The 24,479-nt window shown below is 40.0% G+C and overlaps 1 protein-coding gene across 2 annotated transcripts in view; it reads left to right on the forward strand.

Annotated features, from left to right (window-relative positions):
• diaph2 (diaphanous-related formin 2) overlaps positions 1-23,682 on the forward strand; it is a 382,484-nt gene extending 358,802 nt beyond the window's left edge. For both annotated transcript variants that reach the window (XM_030738657.1, XM_030738656.1), the window contains one exon: positions 19,265-23,682. In XM_030738657.1, coding sequence (XP_030594517.1) covers positions 19,265-19,329 — 65 coding nt within the window. In that variant the 3' untranslated portion in view covers positions 19,330-23,682. The remainder of the gene's footprint in view (positions 1-19,264) is intronic.
• Positions 23,683-24,479: the final 797 nt, after the last annotated feature.

Genomic DNA, 24,479 nt, shown 5'->3' on the forward strand with positions numbered 1-24,479 from the left:
ATATTGATGGGGACACACAGCCAAACACATCCATGCTCACTGTAAAGTGACACGCGGTGGTGGGAAAGCCCCCCAGGGTGAAACCCCAGGATTGTGCACTCCCTTCAAAACAAACGCTATTGCCTACTTGTTGACTGTCTGTTTGCTTGGGACCAGCTACATGAGGCTTTCTTTAAATGAAAAGGTAGAAGCCATGGAAGACTGTGGCTTAACTGGTAAAGCAGAGCCTCATAAAGAAAATTTTTATAGCAGCATAGTGAACTTTGGAAGAGCAAAGGTTGAAAAAGTTAACAGTAACCTGTGAGAGGAAAACTGGATAAGACCAGAATTTTAAAGAACACTTCATACTGCATATTCAAATCGATGACCTCTTAGGAGCCTAAGGGTGTTTGTAAGATTTGAAAATCTTCCAATTTATGAGTTTATCTTAGATTGAAGAGCTCTAGATGTCATCAACAAAACTGTTTACAGCAGTTTTTCTTTTCCGATAGTACTAGAGTCAAAACGATTCTTCCGGTTCTTGCTGGTCATTTAACGAGGCTGTTTTGCCCTCATCTCAAAACTGCATTTCTATGTGATACTTTAGAATCCCCCTCTTCCTGCATTTCTTCTTGAGCGTGTTATATAGTCAAAGTTTAATCAGCTCCTCTAAGTGCATGACTCATGCTATGATTACTTCAATGTTACAGAGGACAAAGAAATCAGAAAAATCAGTTGCATTTAATTCAGGCACAGCCACAGCAGAACATACAGTAAAGCATGCTCGTGTCCTCATGGATGTGGTGATGCTGGAGAATTTCAGAGATGTGAATCTTTTTTTTTTTTTAATGCAAAATTTTGTTTTTGCAGTAAAAACATGGTGTGTGTGATTATCTATTTATTGGTCCTCAACAAAAACAACAAACAAAACAAAACACCGAGAACCCTGGAGCTGGACCCAGAAATGTAGCTAATAGAGGGTTAGGGTTGGAGGAATGATTGTGTGTGTGTGTGTGTGTGTCTGCATGTGTCTGTCAGTCTGTTGTGTGTCTACAAATCTATCCTTCTCTTCACGTCCGTCTCTTTCTGTGGCTGTTCTCAGGCTGTATCCCTCCAGTGTACACTATGTCCACACTGCGGTAGAGCAGCTCTGAAACTTTAATGCTAATTGATCCCAGTGAAGAAGTGTGGACACAGGTGTGTTGCCGCAGGCCCTGGCTCCAACATGGATGCCAAGGGATTCTAGATAACTAAGGGGCTTATAGGCCAGGGCAGAAAGTGGCACTAGCCAGGACGCTGGTGACCCAATTCTTTTTTTTTTTTAATCAGCACAGGTTTTATATGCAGAGTACACACATCAGTCAAAGTGAGAGAAAAGATATAATGGGCCTTTTCAGCCAAATAGTCCCACAAAGAAATGGCCCCAGGAAATGAATCTTCAAATAAAATGCTATTTCTGCAGTCAAACTTGTAAACTAAATGTCATTAAAGATAAGGCTAATAAAAATAAAAGCATTGCTTACTGTTTGAGATTGAATTTTGTAAATCTGAAGACCACAACAAATGTTTTTTTTTTTTTTAAATTCAAGCCAGTGTAGCAAAAAAAAAAAAAGGCTATAAGAGAAAATATGTGAGAGTGTAATGTTCTTGTTTCTGTGCATACTCCATTTTAAGAAGTGTACTACATGTGTGTTAGTTTTTGAACAAGTATGGTAATTGTGAGCCTTTGAGCTGCAGGAAAACCCACATCTAAACCAGACTCAAGCTGCTGTGTAAGTTTGCAGTCTTGATTGTGTGGGTGTGGGTGGGCGGTTGGATGTATCTGCTCCTGTGTGTGTTGGTCTGGATTGAAAAGAGACTTAATGCTGCCAAGACACAGGTGTGCGGATTAGGTGTGATCTCTTCTCATATTCTCAGTAGTATATCTTATTTGATGGCTTTTCTGCCATGCAAATCTCATCAAAAACTAGCTAACAATAGCACCACGTTGACAGACGCCCAAGCATCTGGCGGGCCACCACTCTGAATGTTCAAACTGCTGTGAACAACCTGTCTCCAGAAAAGGAGAAATAACTAAGAAAGTAACTCAAGGACTTTGTTTGTGCTTATGTGTTTGTGTTTTTTTGTGTGCGCTCGAAAGAGATGAGAGAGAAAGAGGAGGAGGGAAGTGGGAGGATAGTGCATGTTGATAGCCTCATAAATCATGAACGAGATAGTGCTGTATCTTAACCACTGTTGAGCCAGGTGATGGCATGATGATGATCTGAATGCAACTCCGCTTCTTCTGTTTCAGCTACCTCTAGCTACTTTGTTCCCTCGCTCTGCTCAAAGATAGAGAAAGGAAGAAAGGAGTGAGGGATAGAGGAGAGAAATAACTTTGGCTGGTACAGGGCCCCATTAAAGTGTGATGAGTGGCCTCAGTGAGGGGCTCTGTGTACAGCACTTTATTCAGGAACGATCACTTATTTATAGGTGTTGGAATTGTGTTGTTTGCTTGTTTTATTGAAAACCTTGTGGGTAAAGTGGCGGCAGGCCGCCTGGCATGTGAGCGCCGCATCTCTGGAGGGCATGCCTGCAGAAAAATCTTCCTCCTTGATGAATAAGTGAAGGAGGCAGATAAATTTTTCATCCACACTGAATCCATTGTCGCTTGAGATGTCTGGTCTGTTGGTATGTGTAGTCATCTTGCTCCTGCTTCATCTGGTGCCAGCACATACACACACTCAGACACACATGTAAGCACAAAATGTATAGACACACATTTAAGTTGTGGACATCATATGAGTTCTAATAAACAGTGCCTGCCAAATGCAGTGGAATTTTGCCGAATTATTGTTCACTCTATCTTCATATCAGTCGTAATACAAACACATCTAGAAAGGTGAATAAATACAGTTTGAAGTATTAAGAAAAAATAATGTATGGTGACCTATCCAGGGTGTACGCTGCCTCTCGCCCTGTGACAGCTGGGATAGGATCTGGCCCCCTCGCGACCATGAGCTGGATAAACGGAAGAAAGTGGATGGATGGTTTTTGGTAAATTCAATTTCAAAAGAAAATTTCTAATAATTGTATTCAAAGCTTAAAAGAAGTCACGTAGCTTTTCATTCAGTACCACTATATGTTTTGTATCTATCACCTCTACTTTAGGTTGTGCACACCAAAACGCACGTTGACAGCACACAGGAGATACACAAGCAAAAACATGAAGGTAGCAAAGTGTAGCCCATCACGGGGAAGCTTGTGGTGTTTTGTGTACATGAGGGAGCATCTCTCAGTATGAATGATTTATATTAAAAGAGAAAGTGAAAAGTCTTTCGGGAAGCACACCCACACTGCACCCTCCCCCCCATGTGAACAGAAGGGAGCATCTTCACATGGCCAAATGGGTCTGATGGTGATCGCATGGAGGAAAGAGCGAGGCTGCTCACTTCCACAGCCTTCTGTGGTCTCCGCCACTGCTCTCACTGTGCACTGGGACACTTCAAAAAGGGGATTAATAAATAAATAACACGCAACGCCATGTTTTATTAACTGGAGTAAGGCATCAGTGGATTAAAGTCCTAGAGAATCCTGAGATTGGATGACAGCTTGGATTGTTGCTGGAAAACCTAGTAGCTATCTAACCAGTTACAGATTTTTTTTAGACGAAGTTGCACTGGGCCTTCAATAGCAATACAGAAACTTTGTAGTAAACTGTCTAAAGTATTTTGCTGACATCTAAAAGTTATGCAGACAATTAAGTTTATTATATAATGTGTGCTTTACACCATGCCAGTGGGAAATACAGAAAATGCAGAAATAATAACAATCCATGCTGCTGGTCTGGGGTCTGGGTCAAGGGGGCAGCAGTCTGAACAGAGATGCCCAGACTTCCCTCTCCCCAGCCTCCCCCTCCAGCTCTTCTGTGGGGACTGTTTGAGAGAGATAATCTTTCCAGTGTGTTCTGGGCCTGCCCCAGGGTCTCCTCGCAGTTGGACATACCCACAACATGTCACCTAGGAAGCTTCCAGAAGGCATTCTGTTTAGCTGTCCGAATCTCCTCAACTGGCTTCTTCCAGTATGGAGGAGTAGCTCTACGCTGAGTTCCTCTTGAATAGCCAAGCTCATCAATACATTGATGCAATCATTTCTTCTGGACTGTTGCACTTGTGACTACTTTAATGATTGCAACTAGTGATTATTGTATTTTTTCATTCATTTGGTTGATTTTTGTTATATGGATGTAGTGAAGGGCATGCAGAGGGTTGGTGTGACAGAGGAAGATGCTAGGAGTAGGGTGAGATGGAAGCAGATAATTCTCAGGGGTAACCATTAAAGGAAGCAGCCTAAAAAAAGAAGAAGAAGAGTTTGTTTTATGAAATATGAGACTACAGAAAATTTTCCTTAAGAGAATCAAAGGTGACTTTTTTTTCATGCCATCTGACCAACAATCCAAAACATGATTTGTGCTGCAGAGTGAAAAGAGCAACATATCCTCACACTGCCAAAACATGAGCCAGAGAATGATTGTTTTTCCTTAAATGATCAAATCAGGCAATTTTACTGCTGTCTAACTGTTTCTGCCCCATTTACTTTTATTTTAGCCATACATTTATGTTATTTTTTTTTGTCAACACTAACAATAAAACTTTGATTGGGATGTTTGATAAGGGAGAGTTTTGCAAGGAAGGCTAGAAATAACATGACCAACCAAAATATGTTTAATTCTACAAATTAAAAAAAAAAAAGATAAAAACAACACCTAAAAATTAAAAAGCTGGAATCATTAGACATGTTGATTTTTTGCACATGTTATTCACATATGTCAAGATAATTTTCCAATCTCTTGAAACTTGTCAGCTTGTCACCGACGCCACCATAAATTAATACTGATAAAGGTGATTTTTGCTATATATCTTTGTGTAGTTGGCCTCTCATTAAAGAAACCACCTGGTAACTTACCTCCTTCACCCACTATGTGGTTTGACAGAAAGTCAAGACTATTCCTAGCTATATTTATGTTTACGCCTAGGGAGTTGTACTGCTTCCTTAACATGGCACAAACAGATGTTTGTTTCCATAACCCCCTTCTTGGAGTGAATGCAGGATGTTTTTATAGCTTGGCTTGTTTTATGAGTATTAATACTGTCAGCATGATGCTGAGATTCCACTTGTCAGGTGTTATCTCCACATCGCAAATGGATTAGTGAGAGTGCGTGACTGTGATAGCATGCACATACCTGTTTGTGTATCATCGTGCGTGTGTGCTGCCAAACTTATTTGTGTTTCTGAGACTTTGTGTGCGAATTATGCACCTGTGAGCATGTGTGTTTGTGTGTCATCTTGAGCGCACTGTGAAGGTGTCATTGTGAAGCCTAAACCCTGTAAGCTGTCAGACAGTGAGAGATGCTGCACCTCTAAAGGGCATGCTTTCTGGGCCTTTCCTGTCTATTATAAGCCCTGCAACACTCATCAATGCTGTTGCAGTGCACCCTCATGTCCCTCAAGCAGCCACAGAGAGAAGCCACCTTTCTAACTAGGAGAGCCCTTGCCTCTAAACTTCTCATACCCTTGTCTTCCATTTTGACATGATAAACGCAAGCAGCAGTAATGAGGCATCGGGTTGTCAGGGCATCCATTTTGTTTTGCTCAAAACTGAGTAGAAGTAAAAATTCTTCCCCTATCTCCGTTGTGAGACACAAAGTCACTTTTCTCTCAAAGCTGCATCTCTTTAGCGCTTTACTTTTTGTTTCAAACTCACTAATTTTGACCTACATGTAATGTGAAGTCTTATGCAGGGGGAATAGCTTTATAGGACATTATTCATTTCACAAAGCCTTTTTGATAACAAAGAGCGGTAATGACACCACTGGTGGTGCTAGCATTACAGCTAAGATATACTGCAGTGAGGCTAGCCAAAGATTGAGATGTGTCGTTATCTTGCCATCTGTAACAGTCACGCCTGGCGTCGTCAGAAACAGATCGCCTTGATACCAGCCACATCAAATCTCCAGTTTGCCAAGAGAAAATAGAATAAAACAATCTATCGATCTTGCCCCACCTCCCCATGTATCAACACAATCCATCTGTGTTTATCAGGCTATCTGGCTTCCTATCTTTTGTTGTCTGCAGACAGGCGTTCTTTTCTTCTCTTCTCTTTTATTTTCTTCCTTCCTCCTCCCACATTTGTTTGGTGATCCATCAGCCTATTTACCTTATCATGCTGCCAAACCATCCATTTACACTCCCATCTGTCTGTCAAACTATATCTTAGCTTCCATTTGTCTAACTATCTCTCTGTCTACTCATTCACCTGTCAATCATGCAGCATGCCTTGGCTGCCGCAGGTTCCAGCTGTTCATCTGGGTGAGGCTGTCTCTGACCTCGTCTGATTAGAAGACAGTTAGATAAAGTAATTAGATTTCTATCACTTCAGCTAAAGTTTTACACTGTATTAAATACATTGAAGTACAATTTTAGCAACAGAGGTATACCAGCATCAGGGCTGTTAAACTAAATATATATTAACACAGGTTATGGTGGATTGATGAAATATTTCAGGATCTGAAATGTTTCCTAAATTATATATATATATATATATATATATATATATATATATATATATATATATATATATATATATATATATATATATATATACATATATAAACATTCAAGTTTAGAATGCTCACTTTCATTAAGTTTACACAACTGTTATCTTTGATCTACATAGCTGCCTCCACAGAATCCAAATGGAAGCAGGTCATTGCTTTGGATCAGTCCAGTTCAGATCAAGCCTCAGTGGAGCAAGCCAGCCACTGATGTCCATGTAGTCAGGAGGTCTGGCCTCCCACAGAGGCCCAATCAGTCTTATAGGATCAGTGACTGCCCCCCCCTAGGCACCAGAGTGCCTTGGCCTGATGGATTACTCTCTCTCCTGGCTCAGGCATGTGAAACCCAGGCCTCTGCTACGGGCCCCATCTGTGCTCTCCATGGCTCCTGCATGCCTCGTGGTCATAGTCTTGGGCTGCTGGTGAAGCCCCAAATGAGTCTCAGTTTCAGTCCAGTGTGCATATTTTTGCCACTTCTAGCATGCCACCATGCATGAAGTTGACTTGAGTAAAGAAAGACATAATTAGACCTGCAAACATACTCAAATAATTGGTCACTCAGAAAAATAACACACCACTATTTTTTATATCCAATTAAAATAGTGATTAAGTTATTTTTAGGCAGAGTTTCTTGTTGTTGGGTTTATGACTTTTGCTCGATCTGAACATATTTGAAAAATGACCATTTGGGGTGTTTTGATTGTTCATGTGACAAAAAAATGACACTTGATGATGCACTTTGGTCTCTAAGATATGATAGATTCTGTTCTAGTCTATTTTATAAACCAAGCAATTAACTAAGAAGGTTATTGCGAGAAATAAAGTATAAAAATATTAAGCATATTACTAGATTTAATTTTTTAAATGAAGTGAAAATGCTCCTGCTCCTTTTACTCAGACCTAGTTCTGCTAAACGTCTAAGCTCCACTGTATATTTAAGTGTTGTGCCAAAGTAGGCAGATAATGTCAAAGTATAAAGTCAATTCAAACAGTAGTCACACAGGTGGGCTGTGCTTAGCAGTTTTAGGAATATACTCTCAAGGATATTTGTTTTCTTTCATGGTTATACTTAGGTTTAAGCCTCCCTCCTCAAACCTGACTGCTGAGAGGACAATCATGAATGGGAGTTTTGCCTCAGGCACTGATCGATCGCAAAAGTGTTTTCATATAACTGTTCATTTGGGCTGTGTGTGTCTGTGCATCCCAGAATGCTCAGAGGCACCGTTCCATGACTGAGGAATCAAGTCCTGCAGAGATATTTTAAGGAGATTTTTGAACCTGAAGGGCCCAGTGAGGAATGTGTGCCATCCTTTGTCTGTCAGGCATGTTGTTTTTAGTCGAAAAACCACACACATAAAGTTGCACAGTCTTATGTGAAAGCAGTGCAGAGAGGTTTTATGTGCACAAACACATGCAAAACCTCATTTTTTCTCTCTTGCTGTTTTGTCCCTGGTAGAGACCTGTCAAAGTTTCACTAGTGAGAAGGCAAAGTAAAAGGAAAAAAAATCCATTGTTTATGAACATGAGCAGTGATTTCCTGTACCCTCCTCAATCAAGATGCATTGAGATTTATGCACATTATGTCTGATATTATAAGCAGAAAAATGCTAAGCACATACAGCAGCAAAAAAGAGGGAAAAAAGCTGCAAACCGATGAAATTTTTGAGTGAAGGTGGATAGCGCTGTTTTTGTAAAGAGGATTTTAGAACTTAAGTGGTATCCTGGTAGTGAGAGTCGTGGGCTACTGGGAGAATGAATGGCTGTATTCACTATCTGGGTCAGTCACTATTCTTACCAAGCGTGCACATCAAAGTACCCACAGAGATAGAGTGGTGATAGAGGCATGGAAAGATTAACCACATCCCTCTGCTGTCAAAACCAATTGCATGTGTTATGACCACCTTGCTCTCTGCGAACCTTTCTTCATTACTGTTTATCTCAAAAGACTCTGTTGAACTCACTTTGCCTTCAGATTCTGTATACAAGCTGTCAGGAAGGACAGGGAACTTGTATACGTGCATGCCAGATCTGAATACTTTGAGATTTAGTGTTCATTTTAAGTCAAAAGTGTGTGTTACTGTTTAGTTTGCTTCCTGTGCTTCCTGAGTGTTTAGAATTCGCAAGTGGCCAGTAGTAAACAGTGGAGGTAATGTCGGTAATAGGAGGGATTAAAAAGAGAAAAGCAGAACAAAGTGAGTGAAGAAAAAAAAAAAAAAAAACCTATACAGAAAAAGGAAAAACACGGTGTACACTCGAATGGTGCAAGAGATACCGAAAGTGGTAGAATTTCAGTATCTTGCCTCAGCATGTTTATCTAGACCTGTCTCGGGCATTTCCCTTTGTCATGCCAGTCTGATCGCCTCTGCCTGCTATGGCATGCTGAGGAAACACACCAAAACACATCAAGCACCAGAATACAGCGCCCTCACTCTCAGATCTCCTGACACTTGTACAGCCTCCTCATTTAGGTGATACTTAACATTGAAAAATATATATTGCTGGCTATAGACGATTCACTTTCATGCTTGACTATAAGCACATTTCAGATGAACTTATGAAAAGTTATAGATAATTAGAAACTTTCAGCTGTTCCCTTATTCAATCATACTCTGGATCTTGTCCTAACATATGGCATAGAAACTGAAGACTTAACAGTATTCCCTGAAAGCCCCCTCCTGTCTGATCATTTCTTAGTAACATTTACATTTACTTTAATGGATTACACAGCAGTGGGGAATAAGTTTTATTACAGTAGAAGTCTTTCTGAAAGTGCTGTAACTAAGTTTAAGGATCTAATTCCTTCATTGTTATGCTCTTCAGTGCCATGTGCCAACACAGTGCAGAGCAGCTACCTAAACTCTGCTCCCAGTGAGGTCGATTATCTCGTCAATAGTTTTACATCCTCACTGCATATAACTTTGGATACTGTGGCTCCTCTGAAAAGGAAAGCTTCAAATCAGAAGTGCCTGACTCTGTGGTATAATTCACAAATGCACAGCTTAAAGCAGATAACCCGAAAGCTGGAGAGGGAATGGCATCTCACTAAATTAGAACATGCTCATTTAGCCTGAAAAAAGAGTTTGTTGCTCTATAAAAAAGCCCTCCGTAAAGCTAGGACATCTTACTTCTCATCATTAATTGAAGAAAATAAGAACAACCCCAGGTTTCTTTTCAGCACTGTAGCCAGGCTGACAAAGAGTCAGAGCTCTGTAGAGCCGAGTATTCCTTTCACTTTAACTAGTAGTGACTTCATGGATTTCTTTACAAATAAAATTTTAGACATTAGTGAAAAAATTATTCATAACCATCTCAAAGACTTATCTTCATGTTCGGCTGCTTTCAGCACTGCTGGTATTTGTTTAGACTCTTTTGCTCCAGTTGATCTTTCTGAGTTAACTTCAATAGTTACTTCCTCCAAACCAGCAACATGTTTATTAGATCCCATTCCTACTAGACTGTTCAAAGAAGTCTTTCCAATTATTGATGCTTCAATCTTAAAAATGATCAATCTGTCTTTATTAGTTGGCTATGTACCACAGGCCTTCAAGGTGGCTGTAATTAAACCTCTACTTAAAAAGCCATCACTTGACCCAGCTGTCTTAGCTAATTATAGGCCAATCTCCAACCTTCCTTTTCTCTCAAAGATTCTTGAAAGAGTAGTTGTAAAACAGCTAACTGATCATCTGCAGAGGAACGGTTTATTTGAAGAGTTTCAGTCAGGTTTAAGAATTCATCACAGTACAGAAACAGCATTAGTGAAGGTTACAAATGATCTTCTTACAGCCTCTGACAGTGGACTCATCTCTGTGCTTGTCCTGTTGGACCTCAGTGCAGCTTTTGATACTGTTGACCATAACATTTTATTACAGAGATTAGAGCTTGCTATAGGTATTAAAGGTACTGCACTGCAGTGGTTTGAATCATATTTATCTCATAGACTCCAATTTGTTCATGTAAATGGGGAGTCTTCTTCAGACAGTAAGGTTAATTATGGAGTTCCACAGGGTTCTGTGCTAGGACCAATTTTATTTACATTATACATGCTTCCCTTAGGCAGTATTATTAGAAAGCACTGCATCAATTTTCATTCTTATGCAGATGATACTCAGCTTTACCTATCAATGAAGCCAGATGATACACATCAATTAATTAAACTGCAGGAATGTCTTAAAGACATTAAGGCCTGGATGACCTCTAATTTCCTGCTTCTAAATTCAGATAAAACTGAAATTCTTGTTCTTGGCCCCACAAATCTTAGAAACATGGTGTCTAACCAGATACTTACTCTGGATGGCATTACTTTGGCCTCCAGTAACACTGTGAGAAATCTTGGAGTCATTTTTGACCAGGATATGTCCTTCAATGCACATATTAAACAAATATGTAGGACCGCTTTTTTGCATTTGCGCAATATTTCTAAAATTAGAAACATCCTTTCTCAGAGTGATGCTGAAAAGCTAATTCATGCATTTATTACTTCTAGGGTGGACTATTGTAATTCATTATTATCAGGCTGTCCTAAAAGCTCCCTGAAAAGCCTTCAGCTGATCCAAAATGCTGCAGCTAGAGTACTGACAGGGACTAGAAAGAGAGAGCAGATTTCTCCCATATTGGCTTCTCTTCATTGGCTCCCTGTTAAATCTAGAATAGAATTTAAAATTCTTCTCCTCACATATAAGGTCTTGAATAATCAGGCACCATCTTATCTAGACCTCATAGTACCATATCACCCTAATAGAGCACTTCGCTCTCAGACTGCTGGCTTACTTGTGGTTCCTAGGATACTTAAGAGTAGAATGGGAGGCAGAGCCTTCAGCTTTCAGGCGCCTCTTCTGTGGAACCAGCTCCCAGCTTGGATTCGGGAGACAGACACCCTCTCTATTCTTAAGATTAGGCTTAAAACTTTCCTTTATGATAAAGCTTATAGTTAGGGCTGGATCAGGTGACCCTGAACCATCCCTTAGTTGCTGCTATAGGCCTAGTCTGCTGGGGGGTTCACATAATGCACTGTTTCTTCTCATTCACCTTATTTACTTTGTTTATACTCCACTCTGCATTTAATCATTAATTGATATTAATCTCTGGCTCTCTTCCACAGCATGTCTTTTCTCTCCCCTCAGCCCAACCGGTCGCGGCAGATGACTGCCCCTCCCTGAGCCTGGTTCTGCTGGAGGTTTCTTCCTGTTAAAAGGGAGTTTTTCCTTTCCACTGTCGCCAAGTGCTTGCTCATAGGGGGTCGTTTTGACTGTTGGGTTTTCTCTGTATTATTGTAGGGTCTTTACCCACAATACAAAGCGCCTTGAGGCGACTGTTTGTTGTGATTTGGCGCTATATAAATAGAATTGAATTGAATTGAATTGAATTGAATTGGATTGAACTGAACTGAACTGAACTGAACTGAATTGAATTGAATTGAACTGAATTGAATTGAACTGAACTGACAAGGGCATTGCCATAGCAGGTAGCTCCCAACTTTGATTTGGCAGATTATTGATGCTGGATGTGCTTCCTGCCGCAACCCTCAAAGAGATTTGTGTATTGTCCCAGGATCAAACCAGGGATCTTTAACTTGTTAGATGAATGTGTAAACCACTACGCTATGGTGCCACTGAAAAGTCATAGATAACATGTTGTACTTTGACTGTAAGAAAATACCTGTGTTCATAGACTAGTATGCTTGTTACACAGAATATTTGCAAAAGTCATTTGGAACATTTGAAGCACAGATAAACTGAATATATTAACAAATACTCCTCAAAAAATTAAAGAATGTACTGAGTAATGTTAGGTTAGGAACAAAAGGATGCCACATCGTTTGATGGAAATGAAAATTATGAACCCACGGAATGCTGAATTCAGACACCATGAAAATCAAAGTGAAAAAATGATGTGACAGACTATTCCATTTTGCTGAAATTTTATTGCAGCAACTCCAAATGTTATTGAGTAGTTAATATGGCCCCCACGTGTTTGTATGCATGCCTGAAAACATCGGGGCATGCTCCTAATGAGATGACAGATGGTGTCCTGGGGGGTGTCCTCCCAGATCTGGACCAGGGCATCACTGAGCTCTGACACTCTGAGGTGCAGCCTGGTGACGTCAGATGGACAGAAACATAAAATCCCAAAGGTGTTCTGTTGGACTTAGGTCAGGCGAGCATGGGGGCCAGTCAGTGGTATCAATTCCTTCATCTTCCAGGAACTGCCTGCATACTCTCGCTACATGAGGCAATTCGTTGTATTGCACCAGGAGAAGCCCAGGACCCGCTGCACCAGCATAGGGTCCTGATTGGCGGTTCGATCCTTGGCTGCTCCAATCTACATCGGCAAGATCCTGAACCCTAAGTTGTTCTCTGATGCATTCATGGGAGTGTGAATGTTAAAGAAAGCTCTTAGGTGTACTCAAGTAGAGTAGAAAAGTGTTATTTAAAAACCCAGCATAATGTTCTCCATGCCTTCTTCAGACCCTTTCATTTCTGTCACATGTGCTCAGGGTGAACCTGCTCTCATCTGTGAAAAGCACAGGGCACCAGTGCTGTACCTGCCAATTCTGGTATTCTATGGCAAATGCCAATCAGGTTCCACCGTGCTGGTCAGTGAACACAGGGCTGACTAGAGGACATCAGACCCTCAGGTAATCTCGTGAGGTCTGTTTCTGACTGTTTAGACAGAGGCATTCCTACTGGAGGTTATTTTGTAGGGTTCTGGCAGTGCTCATCCTGTTCCTCCTTGCACTAAGGAGCAGATACTTGTTCTTGCTCATGGGTTAAGGACCTTCTACAGCTCTGTCCAGCTCTCCTAGAGTCACTGCCTGTCTCCTGGAATCTTCTGCATGATTTTGAGACTGTGCTGGGAGACACACCAAACCTTCTGGTAATTGCACATATTGATGTACCATTCTGCAGGACTTTGATTATGTGCAGCTTCTGTAGGGTCCAGGTATTCCCTCATGCTACCAGTAGTGACACTGACCCTAGCCAAATGCAAAACTAGTGAAAAACAGTCAGAAAAGATGAGGAGGGGGAAAATGTCAGTGCCCTCCACCTGTAAAAACTTTTTTGTTTTCAGGGTGGTCTTATTCTTGCCCCTTTAGTGCACCTATTGAGAATTTCATTACCACCAGAGCAGTTGAAACTGATTAACAGCTCTGCTACTTAACTGACCGGATCAGTATCCCAGAGGTTTAATTGACTTGATGCTATACTCTGAAAAAAAAGTGTTCCTTTAATTATTTTGAGCATTGTAGTTAATGAGATAAAACTTGATTTCTGTCTGTCCAAATTTTAACACTTTGACTACAGTTGCATCTTTTTGGTGACATGATGTAAAATTGTAGTGTATGTGTGCTTGAATGCTAATTGGTTTACACAGTTTTATCATGTAGCTTTTCCTCTGAGTGGAATTAAAAGATGTTGGTAATTATAGTGATGGAAATACTACATTTTTGTTGTTGAGTGTACATGAAAACAGCTGAAAATTAGATTGAAACATTGATTTAAAACAATGACACAAAAATGGTTTTGTGAGAAGGAAATGGATGGATGGATGAATGGATGGATTGATTGATTAATTCCAGCATTTCAGCATTTTTTGTCCATTTTGTTTTGTTTTTATTTGTTTTTTTGCACTCGGAACAGCTCTCCAACAAAAACATCAGCATCTGTTCAGTCTCTGTTACCAGAAGCAAAATGAACTTTGTTTTCTGCAAACCACAGTTAATATTCTCTGCTTGCGGCAACAAAAAAGAAACAAAAAATTCTTAGCTACAGAAAATAAGAGTAAAAATTGTTTCAAATCATTTTTGATTATTTTGTTGTTGTTGTTGTTGTTTGCTTACTTGCTTTTGGAAAATCTAGCTCTTCTTTTTTTTAAAAAAAAAAGAATAAAATCAGAAACAAATGCTTGTTTTAACCCTTTAATCTTAGTCTATGGTTTGTATACCTTTCAGCTGATTGTTGAGTGAGTGTCTGGTAAAATCACACAGGACACAATGCCTTTTTTTTGTTTTTTGTTTTCTCACCTCATCACAGCTGTTCTCACCTTTTACTCAGCTGCACAATGTTTTCTTTCTTGCTCCTTATTTGGGATGATTAGTCTTACCAGTGAACAAGGAGCTATATTTGCCACAACTTTAGTTTTGCAATACCTGGCCCATAATTTTCAGTTAGAAGAAATAGCTTCTCTCACTCTGCATCCCATTTATATGTCGTATCTTGTTTCTGTGTACGGAGTTCCATTACTCTGTAGCTCGGAGGCTGGTAGAGGGGAGGGAGGCGGGAGGTAAAGGAGATGAAAAGGAGTGATAGAAGGCTGCGGCTGTTCCTGTTGCTAGTGCTGCAGACGCTTTCCCCCTCAACAGAGAAGCAAACAACATGTTGATGTGCAGCAAGCAGAGATTTAATCACCTTTTCTATGTTTCAACTCATCAACTTATGAAGTGCGGAGCACCTCAGACAGAGAGAATTAGACAAAGGCAGTGACATGTCAGAGACATCATGTCATCGCTAACTTATTTAACAAAAAAAGGCAGTCAATGCAAGATTTACAAAGCTATACCACAAGAGCTGCAGCTCCGCTACTTACTCATGATATTTTCCTTCTGAAGCTATTTACACACAAGGCTGGTAATTATGTGAACTTGATCTTTTTATTGTGGTCTTGAATATGGGCCGGTGAACATGAGTGGCACATTTAGATGTTGGGCATTTGCAACGCAGACACTATTTACTTAACAAAGTGTAATACCTCCCAAGTCTTACTGTTGTTACTGTCCTGAAAGTATCCAATGTGAAAACCATTTGGTAGATGAATGATAGCTTTTCCTTCTTTAGCCGATAACGGAACTGCATCATGATGTAATTCTGTGCAATTAGCCATTAACATAATGTAACATCTATCATATGAAGAAATGGCATCTCACTGGAAGCCCTCCAAACAGTCAGGAGAAGGCTGGAGTTGACTTCGCCGACTTAAAGGCCTCTGCGTTAGCTGTTCTGTAATCTGGCGTCCTCTCCTCCTCCTATTACCCTTGTCTTATTCAGAACTTCTCCCTTGTGGCAGGGATCATCATGATATACATGCAAGGATTTTCCTCTGCTAACACTAAAGGAACAATGTATTTCCCTCTGTTGGTGTGAGAGAGAAAAAGAGATTTTGTGCGCGTGTGTGTGCGTGTGTGTGTGTGTGTGTGGCAGTGACTTCCCCCTCCATCTGCCATCCTTGGTGCTTTTAGTAACATTTTGAGAAACGGTGCCAGCCAGCATTTAATTAAGTTCTGGTATGCCAACATCTCCCTGTTGTAACATGGAATATCAGCTCTTCTTTTGTCAATTTTTCTCCTGTTTCTGAGCTCCTCTGTGTCGGTCTTACTGTAACAGGGAAAAATGTCGCCTCTGGGAGAAGCAGGTAAAGAAGCCATCAAAACCAATGCAAGTAGAAAGAGTTGCAATCAGCGCACCAAAAAAAAAAGAAAAAAAATCTAGTTGTAGAGTGTCTTTTGTGTGAATCTCTTCTCCTTATCCCCAGTCTCACTTTGTTTCCCTCTCTTCCTGTGTGTGTGTTTGTGCGTGTGTGTGTGTGTTTGTGTGTGTGTGTGTGTGTGTGTGTGTGTGTGTGTGTGTGTGTGTGTGTGTGTGTGTGTGTGTGTGTGTGTGTGTGTGTGCGCGTGCATGAATGCATGCGTGCACTTGGAGCTTTCAATTCAGTAGAGGCTACTAGTAATGTTCCTCTCCCAGTAGAAATGGCTGCTGTTTGTTCAATTGTTGTGATAGATTGATGTGGGGTGGGAAAAGATGGGCTTTTATGCACCTGAACATAGGAACAGAAAAGTCTTTATGAGAAGCTAGTAGCTCTCCATTCAAGAATCGTCTGATGGGAGATGCATTTTGCTGGAAGTTTTTCTCGTTTTTTTGTAAAGTCTTTGACGAAAGCTTTCCAATATATTCAGGCAGTTAGGCAAGACACAAATACCCCCAAAAGGGCACTTGTCATTTGTTATTCCACAAAAAAGCTGCCTCCAGTTTATGGCAGTTTTCTTGTAGGGTTTCAACAAGTGGCCACATTAATGGTCTCCATTCTTTTCAGTTTACAGAGAATACAAAGTGACAGTTTGCCCTTATAATGTAGACAGTTCTCATATAATTATCTATACATCTGTACTTTCAATTAATATCAAGGTTAAATGTAAATAGGCCTATATACATTGTATTGGGGAAGGGAGAGGATGGCTAAAGATCCAGAAAACCCTTGTTTTACTTGCATGTACTGGCTGGAGTCCTGTGCTTTGACAATGGCGGCTTACTTTAAACTAATAACCTGATAGAAAGCACAGTTGCTGCTCCATATAATAAAATGATGACAAACTAAAACAATGTTGGTTTGATGCTGAGTATTCTTTATACAAGGTGTAGTATAACATCACTCAAAGAATGTATATGATGATTTAATCAGTCCAATGGGAAAATAGCATTTCTACTGCCATCATTCAAGTTCCTAGTAGATGTTTTGTTCTATTTTTTTTCTTTAATTTTTTTTTTTTAGTTTGTCTTTTGTGATTTTACTGATCTAACAATTCATAATGCCTTTATACAGCCTCCTTTGATCCCATTCACCATTGTTTTTCCCATTCCTATTTTCTTTCCCATTTCCTATTTACAGTAATAGATGTAGCCCAAGATGACCTCAGATCAGAGACAGTGGGTCTGTATTCTCTGAGCTCTGTTTTTCATGTTCCTCTGATAGAATGAGGGTTAAAGGGGACTGCTTGCACAGAAATGAGGTTACAGCAATTGGGCTTGCAAATGATTGGCAGGGATAGATTGTGGATGATCTAGTTTTTTTTTTTTCTTTTAAACTGTCCCCATTTTCGCTTTCTTTTTTGTGTAATGCTGCTTCTTGTTTTGAAAGGAGGAAGGTTTGGTAAGTCATGCTCACAGAAAAACGCACAACCTGTGGACAGAAAAATGAGTCCATGAATAACTAGTCCTGATATGTTTGGATGCGCTGCCAGAACATGTCAGCTTTAGCGATGCCCTGTTGTATATGAGTCTATGTTGTACTAAAACAAATTGAGAATGCAGGACCTTTATCTGTTTTTCTTAAACATCTTGATCTGTCTTCCTTTTGGTCCTTCTGTTTCATCCCTCCCTCTTTCTCCCCCTCTCCTCCTGTGCACCATCTGCATGATGCTTTGTATCCAGTCTGAAGGAGTGCTTTCTGTTTTCTGCTGTGAATGTGGGAGTCGGTGTGGAGCTTGTGTGTGAACGTGCTTGTGTATGTGTTTCTCAGCATCACAGTCACTCTCAGCTCATTACCTGACATGATGGATGGAGCAAATGCCATTAAACAACGCCCAGCCAGGGACGCCTGGCACCCTACAGCTGGCACTGAGTAATGGGCACATTGGCGACAGCACGCTTGGAAATACCAGGGAGTCCTGTGTGGGTGTGCCTGCAGTCATCTCCATGGCTATGCTTCCTGGTTCTATTCAGCCCCACCTGCCACCTGGCTGTCCAGTGGATGCCATGGGCATTTCTGGGCAGCCATGGTTGGATAGCATAGGAGGTAGTGTTTGTATGACTCTGTCATAGAACTGGCAAGAGGAAAACCCAAAGTGTGACTGGCCTGCTTTCTGACCACAAATGCTACAGTGACATATTCTCTGCTACTAGTACATGTAGCTAGTCATAAAGAGCTGGTATATAGAGCTGATTTCATTTTCTTTGTATATTTTGACTCATGTTAGGATTTTCATTTGAAGATTGAACTCTTAACATGTTGTTCCCTTTCATTTCTCAAAGGATCTTTCTGACACTGAATGGCTACAACACAATGCTTCTGTCTGGGTCCTGTATTAGAGCTTTTGCCTGTTCACCAGTCAAAAGCTTTTATCATGAAGCAGCAAACGCAGGAAATGTTTAGTGCACTTGATACAACTGAAAATGTTGAGTTAACAATAATACAAGGCTGACATCTGAATGAACCACATAACTTCAGCTAAACTCCAAAATTCAGGTAGAAGTTGCAAAAGTACTGAGAGCTGAGTTGTAAGAGTTGTCTCTCTGGTCTCCAGCACTTTTTAGCCACTGAAGACAGGAGAGGACACCGACATAGGTTGGCCACAAGCAGCTCTGCTATCAAACACTGCTGCAGCAGCTTGTTGCAGTGCAGCTGTCCCCTGCAGGGAGACTATAGTGGAAAAGTGTCATCATGGAGACAGCACACTGACTTGAAAGCACTTCACCCTGGTCTAATGGAAAAAGCCCATATGTATATTATTTTTGCAGCGTTATTGGTTTGTGTGCCTGAATGCGTGGATTTACTCTGTCTATTGTGCATATGCTACATCTGATGAGAGAATAGTTTGGGGGCACTTGAGTAGGAGCCTGGATCAGGAGCTGAATGAAGTTACTATGACACCAGAGACAAGCACCTCCACTTCAGCAGCTTCTTCTGTTTCTCCCTCCTTCCCTGCTGCTCTGCTCTCAATCAGCCTGGATTTTCTTCGTGTCGTTTCTCCTCTCTCGACTATCTTCTTTTTTTTTTTCTTTTTTTTTGCCTTCTTTAGTTTTTCTATGCAGTCTTTGATTTACTTGAGCTCCTGTGCTAGTATGAATCAATGTACCAGCACTTTCATGTTCTTTCTCATTCTCACACTCTTTTTTTTATTCTTTGTCTTCCTGTTTTTTAACCAGACAACCGTCGTGCAGTCCTGGAAAGGTCTCGCTCACGACACAACACAAATCACCAAGGTCGATGATCACCCGCGCCTACCACAAGACGCTAGATAAGTGCCAAAGAGGGCTGCAAGGAGGAGATCTGGAAGACAGCTGAAGAAGGGACAGACCACCCCTTACTGCGGCACACACACAAACTCAAAGGAATAACACATACACACAGCACCAAGTACAGAACAAAAAAGCCTAAAGAAGCCACACAGAACTGAAAAATCTGGCATTTAATTTTCATCCAGTTCATCAGCCGCCTTACATATTTATTCAATAATTGCTCATCACTTTAAATGTTTGTGTCCACTCGAACTGCTTTGATATTAAAAATGATACATTTTAAGGTTACTGCAGACAAATGAAATGTTTTCATTCTTTGAAAATCCATTTTTATTGCAAGTCTAAGCCTGCTACTTTAATCCTTCTGTAATCAAAATACTTCGCACTCAGTTTTGATGTGAAACATGTACTGAGCACTGCAGTGTACTGAAGAAAGAAATAATGCCAAGAAAGACTGCAGAGTAGTTCATTCTCATGAACATACCACACATCCTTTATTTTGCAAACAAGCAGCGGGGCAGCTGCCCTCTAAATGGAAAACAGGGATTTAACACCCGCGTTGGCAAGCCTTCAACCTGCTGATGTTTTCTTGAACAGCTCACTAAGTTTTTTTTTTTTTTTTTGTTATCAAAGAGAGAGTAGTTGTTTAAATTTCCTTCTGCTAGTACCTCCTTCAGCCAACATCGAGACAGTTTTCACTGTTAAATTTTAGGAGTCGTCTCTGAAAATCAGTTCATTGCATATACCACAAAGCCACGAGAGCCAGCCCCTGTCTCTACCAATATTTCAGAGCATGTGACTCATGGATTTTGAAACTGTAATCTCCATTTTGACAAGATGCGTTTTATTTTTAGTTGTCTAATATCTAACATTGCCTTTAGGTGCTGATCTGTCCCAAGGTCGCTTTTGCTTTTAACATGAGAGACTGACACGTTTTTAAATGCATCTTACTGCCAGGAGGAACTGACAAGAACTTTTTGACCTTTCCTGTGATCACACAGGTTTTCACCACAATATTACTATTATTTTTTTTTTGTTATTAATCTATTTCCTTCTGTTTATTGCTCCCTTAAGTTAAAAAAGAAAGAAAAAAGCCATGGCAAATTTTTGAACAGGGTTAAAAATGACCACTGTTTATGTAAGCAGCCTCTTGAGGTTGTTAGAGAAAGGCAGTGGTGTTGTCATCAGCGCCTGAAGTAGGGCCTGTCACTATGGTAACAAAAATAATAATTTGAGGCGATACTTGTTCCAGATGGAAGAAGTTTGTGTTTTAACATGTGGATAACTTTGTGAAAGTGTCTGTTTCATTCCAAATTTCTCTCAATCTAATTAAAAAAACTTGATATTAAAAAGTACAATGTACACAGTAAACCAAAATCTCAGATCTCATTAACCAGAGACGGGATTTTATTTAAAAAAAAAAAGAAAAGAAAAAGTGAAAGCCTTTCTATGTTAAAAACATTCAAATTCTACTGAGAGGACGTATGGGGCCAAAACTACAGGGTTTTAAGAACACAAAGAGGTGGGGTTTGTAATTCTTCTACCTGGAGAAACTTCCTCTAAACAATCACCTGCTACTTGGTGTTTGTGTACACGATAGAAACTTTGCTGCAAGCTTGTTTCTCTGCATGGGCCCACTGTCACACAGTTTCACGTGAACTATTTATTCATGTATTCGTGCCTAGGGCGACGCTGTTCCCTTACTTCCCTCAACTGTAAGCAGATGCTGCTAAAAACAACCACCGAATCCACGTGGAGACTGGGCACAAGCGGGATTATCTACTGAGGGGCACAGTAGACAAGATGATCCTTGTCTTAGCAAGTGAGTCTCCAGACGCCCTCCAATTCCCCAGCACTAAAGGCATAAGCAACCATTTTACCTTAAGACAGGTTACCATGCTAATAACAGAACTCAGCTCTAGGCTTCGTGTGTCGATGTGTTTCTGTTTGGGGCAAGTGTCTGTGTGCGCCATGCCAGCTCAGTAATCGGAACAGGAACTCAGGCAAAATAGGATTCCATGTGCTTGACTCCTGGGCTGAATAGATGGAGATTTTTTTTTCATTTAAACAATCTGCCGGTGCAGCTTATGATGTGTCTGTTTCATGATGCCTCCTCTCCCAGCCTGCGTATTTCTAAAAATGCAATTTTACACATCATCTCGGCTCAAGGTGCAGCCACAATACTCTGAGAAGTCTGCATATTTAAGAAGACAATAATTCTCTTCTGAATATAAGGTTTGAGCAGTCATACAGAGAAAGCATAGAGAATGAGGTTTCTGCATTCATAGGAGGGTTTTTTTTTTTTTTTGGTAAAGTTTTATTTTGCTGTTTTCACCGTCTTAAGGCATTGTAAATCTACACAGGTTTTTAGGTTTTTATCTTCCATGTTAAGCACATTGAGTTTATGTATAATGAAATATGCTATATAAATAAAATTGCCATTGCCATTATAATGATGTGTTGCACACAGCCAAGAATGCAGTGATTTTGACTTTCTGATAGCTACTTGCCCTCTGCACAGTTTCAAGTGATTAATAATGGCCATTGTTATATCAATCCTCCATTAACACCATTATCTACAGTGCATTTCTCCCTTATGATTGGATACTGCAGATGCTAAAACAACCAGTGGTTTGAGGTTAGCAGCTACAGTGTCTTAAAAGAGTTGACTGAAATATTTTTGTTCATTTTAAACAGCTTTCTTCCACATTTGGCAGGTGTTTGTTTTGCTCTTTCTTTTTTTTTTTTTCCTCAAATGATGAAAAAGGTTGTACATACGAAAACGCTCTAAAAAAATGTAATTGTTATTTAAACATTGATCCAATTAAGTCATTCAGAGTAGGACATTTGATGTTATTATGATAGTTGAGTGTTATTTCATGTTATCCCTCAGCCTAAAAAGGCTAATGGGGTATTGTCACCCCGCCAGGTGGGCAGGCAGGCTGACGGCCAACTTTCAATTTTGTGAATGCGATAACTTGACGAGGATGTCACCTAGGATGGTCAAATTGCATTCTCAGTGGTTTATATTTATTATGCTTTCACCGTTTTTATTCCTGGTTCTTCCTTAGCCATTTGCTTTTGATTTTATATGGTGAATAAAGTCACTAAGACTTATATACACCCCCATTAAGATCTATCGCACCTGGTAATTCTTTGTTCCAGAACGTGTACTTCCAGGGGATTTGTTCCACCTAAAGATTCTACTGCCAGGAGGCTGAGGGGTACACCACCAGTGTTTTTAAAGGTGTAATTTAAAGAAACTTTTTGTAATGATTCCGATGTGTAACGTGCTGAGCTAAGAGCTACGATGTTGGCCATTGTAGAAGTTCCCGATCAGATTTTCCCTGCTACATTATTCACCGTGAATACATCTTGTTTCTTGAATGATACAACACAAAACTGAATAGGAAGGCAACACCATAAATCATAAGGCAGTATTACCATCAGCAGACAAAATGGCTGGAAAGCAATGGGTGAAAACATGAAACTTTAAATTATTTCAATTGTAAAAGAAACTTCTACAATGGCATCATTCCCATTGTCCCTGTGTGTGATTGGTGTATTTCTCTCCCCCCATCCCATCTTGTAGAATATTCAGAATAATGTGTTTTTCTAGAAAAATAGCAGGAGTTAAAAGACAGTGAACCTGAATTGGTCTGCCATTACTGTAAAAATCAACATATCAGCCCATCATCTTTTTTGTTTGTAACTAACAAACCTCAGCTGACGACATGACTCATTGTAATTGTAAAAATGAGGAGGCAGGGGTATGAAGGTAAAGGTGTCATTTCTCCGCGCAGTGGCAAGTGATTAAAGTAAAAGTTAAAAGTTTGAAATGTTACTTAGACTCACTGACTGTGCACTTTACCTCACAAGTTATTCTGCTCAGGCGGAGAAAGATTTGTTTAAGATTCGTAAATACAACATTGCCACTAACAGAGTGAACTATTTGCAAAGCATTTCTTTTGGTAAATAGTTCCCAGCTGCCACATATCCAGTTCTTTCCGACTTTGTTAGCGCTTACTATTGATTTGTGGAAGAACAATTGTGGCTGAATCAACAAACAATGTTCATAACTGTTGACAAACCCTGTCCAACCATGGTGTGTAAGCTGCCATATCCCTGCCTACCTTTCTTGTTGTCACTGAGTATGTTTTATTGTCTTAAGAAACATTTATATTTGTAACATTTTAAGTTTATTTGTATCCTTAGGAACATGAAAAAACAAAATGGTTATGCACACTGTCCTTCCATAAACTATGTAATGGAATATGATACTAAATAATAACCACTTTGTTATATAAACTGATTTCTGAGAGGTACTTTGTCTCTTATTCCTTTGCATGGTTTGCCCATAGGTGTTTATTTATTCAAGTATTTCTTTATCAAGTATTCACCTTTTGTTTTGTCATATACTCAGGTCTAAAATTACATCTTCAGTTCATTTTATAGCATGGCAGAAGATACCTGCCCCTCTGACTTATGGACAGAGCTTACAGAGAGCTCTAGGTGTTAGTACATGATAAATGAGACAGCTCCTACCTATAAAAGCAACATATTTGGACCTTGGTGTCCTCACTGCTTTATCTTGCACAGTGTCAAAGGCAAAGTGATAATGCTGTCATGTCCAATGGCAGCTTAGGGAAATTACTAGTCTGAAAACACATTTAAAGAAAATGTTTCTCATTTTAATCATTTTTCAGACCACCTTCTCCACTGTGACTTCAACTTATCACCACCCATGCTAGAGAACAGGGAAAATCAGGGTAGAAATCCAACAATTTGCTTATTATTTGATACAAAAGAATTTAATTTGTTAACCGGGGAAACATTTTCTTTGGAATTTCTCTTTTATAAACAGTCCAAAAAAAAAAATGCACTTTGCCTGATTCTGTTAAGGGCAATCTGAGTTTAAAGTTAATAACAAAGTGAAATTACTTTTTATTTTAGTGTAGCAATTTATGGACAAATAAACTCTGGATGCGATGTGCAGTGACTCTCCATGTGTTCCCATGTGATCAGTTTCTGTCAGTCTATCTGAGTCCCACTAGTGAGTGTCAAATTGCAGGGCAGAGCTGCTGCTGTCCTAACCCTTTGCTTTACAGCCCCCCAACCATCA

The sequence above is a fragment of the Archocentrus centrarchus genome, chromosome 10 (genome assembly GCF_007364275.1).
Source record: "Archocentrus centrarchus isolate MPI-CPG fArcCen1 chromosome 10, fArcCen1, whole genome shotgun sequence".
NCBI lineage: Eukaryota > Metazoa > Chordata > Actinopteri > Cichliformes > Cichlidae > Archocentrus > Archocentrus centrarchus.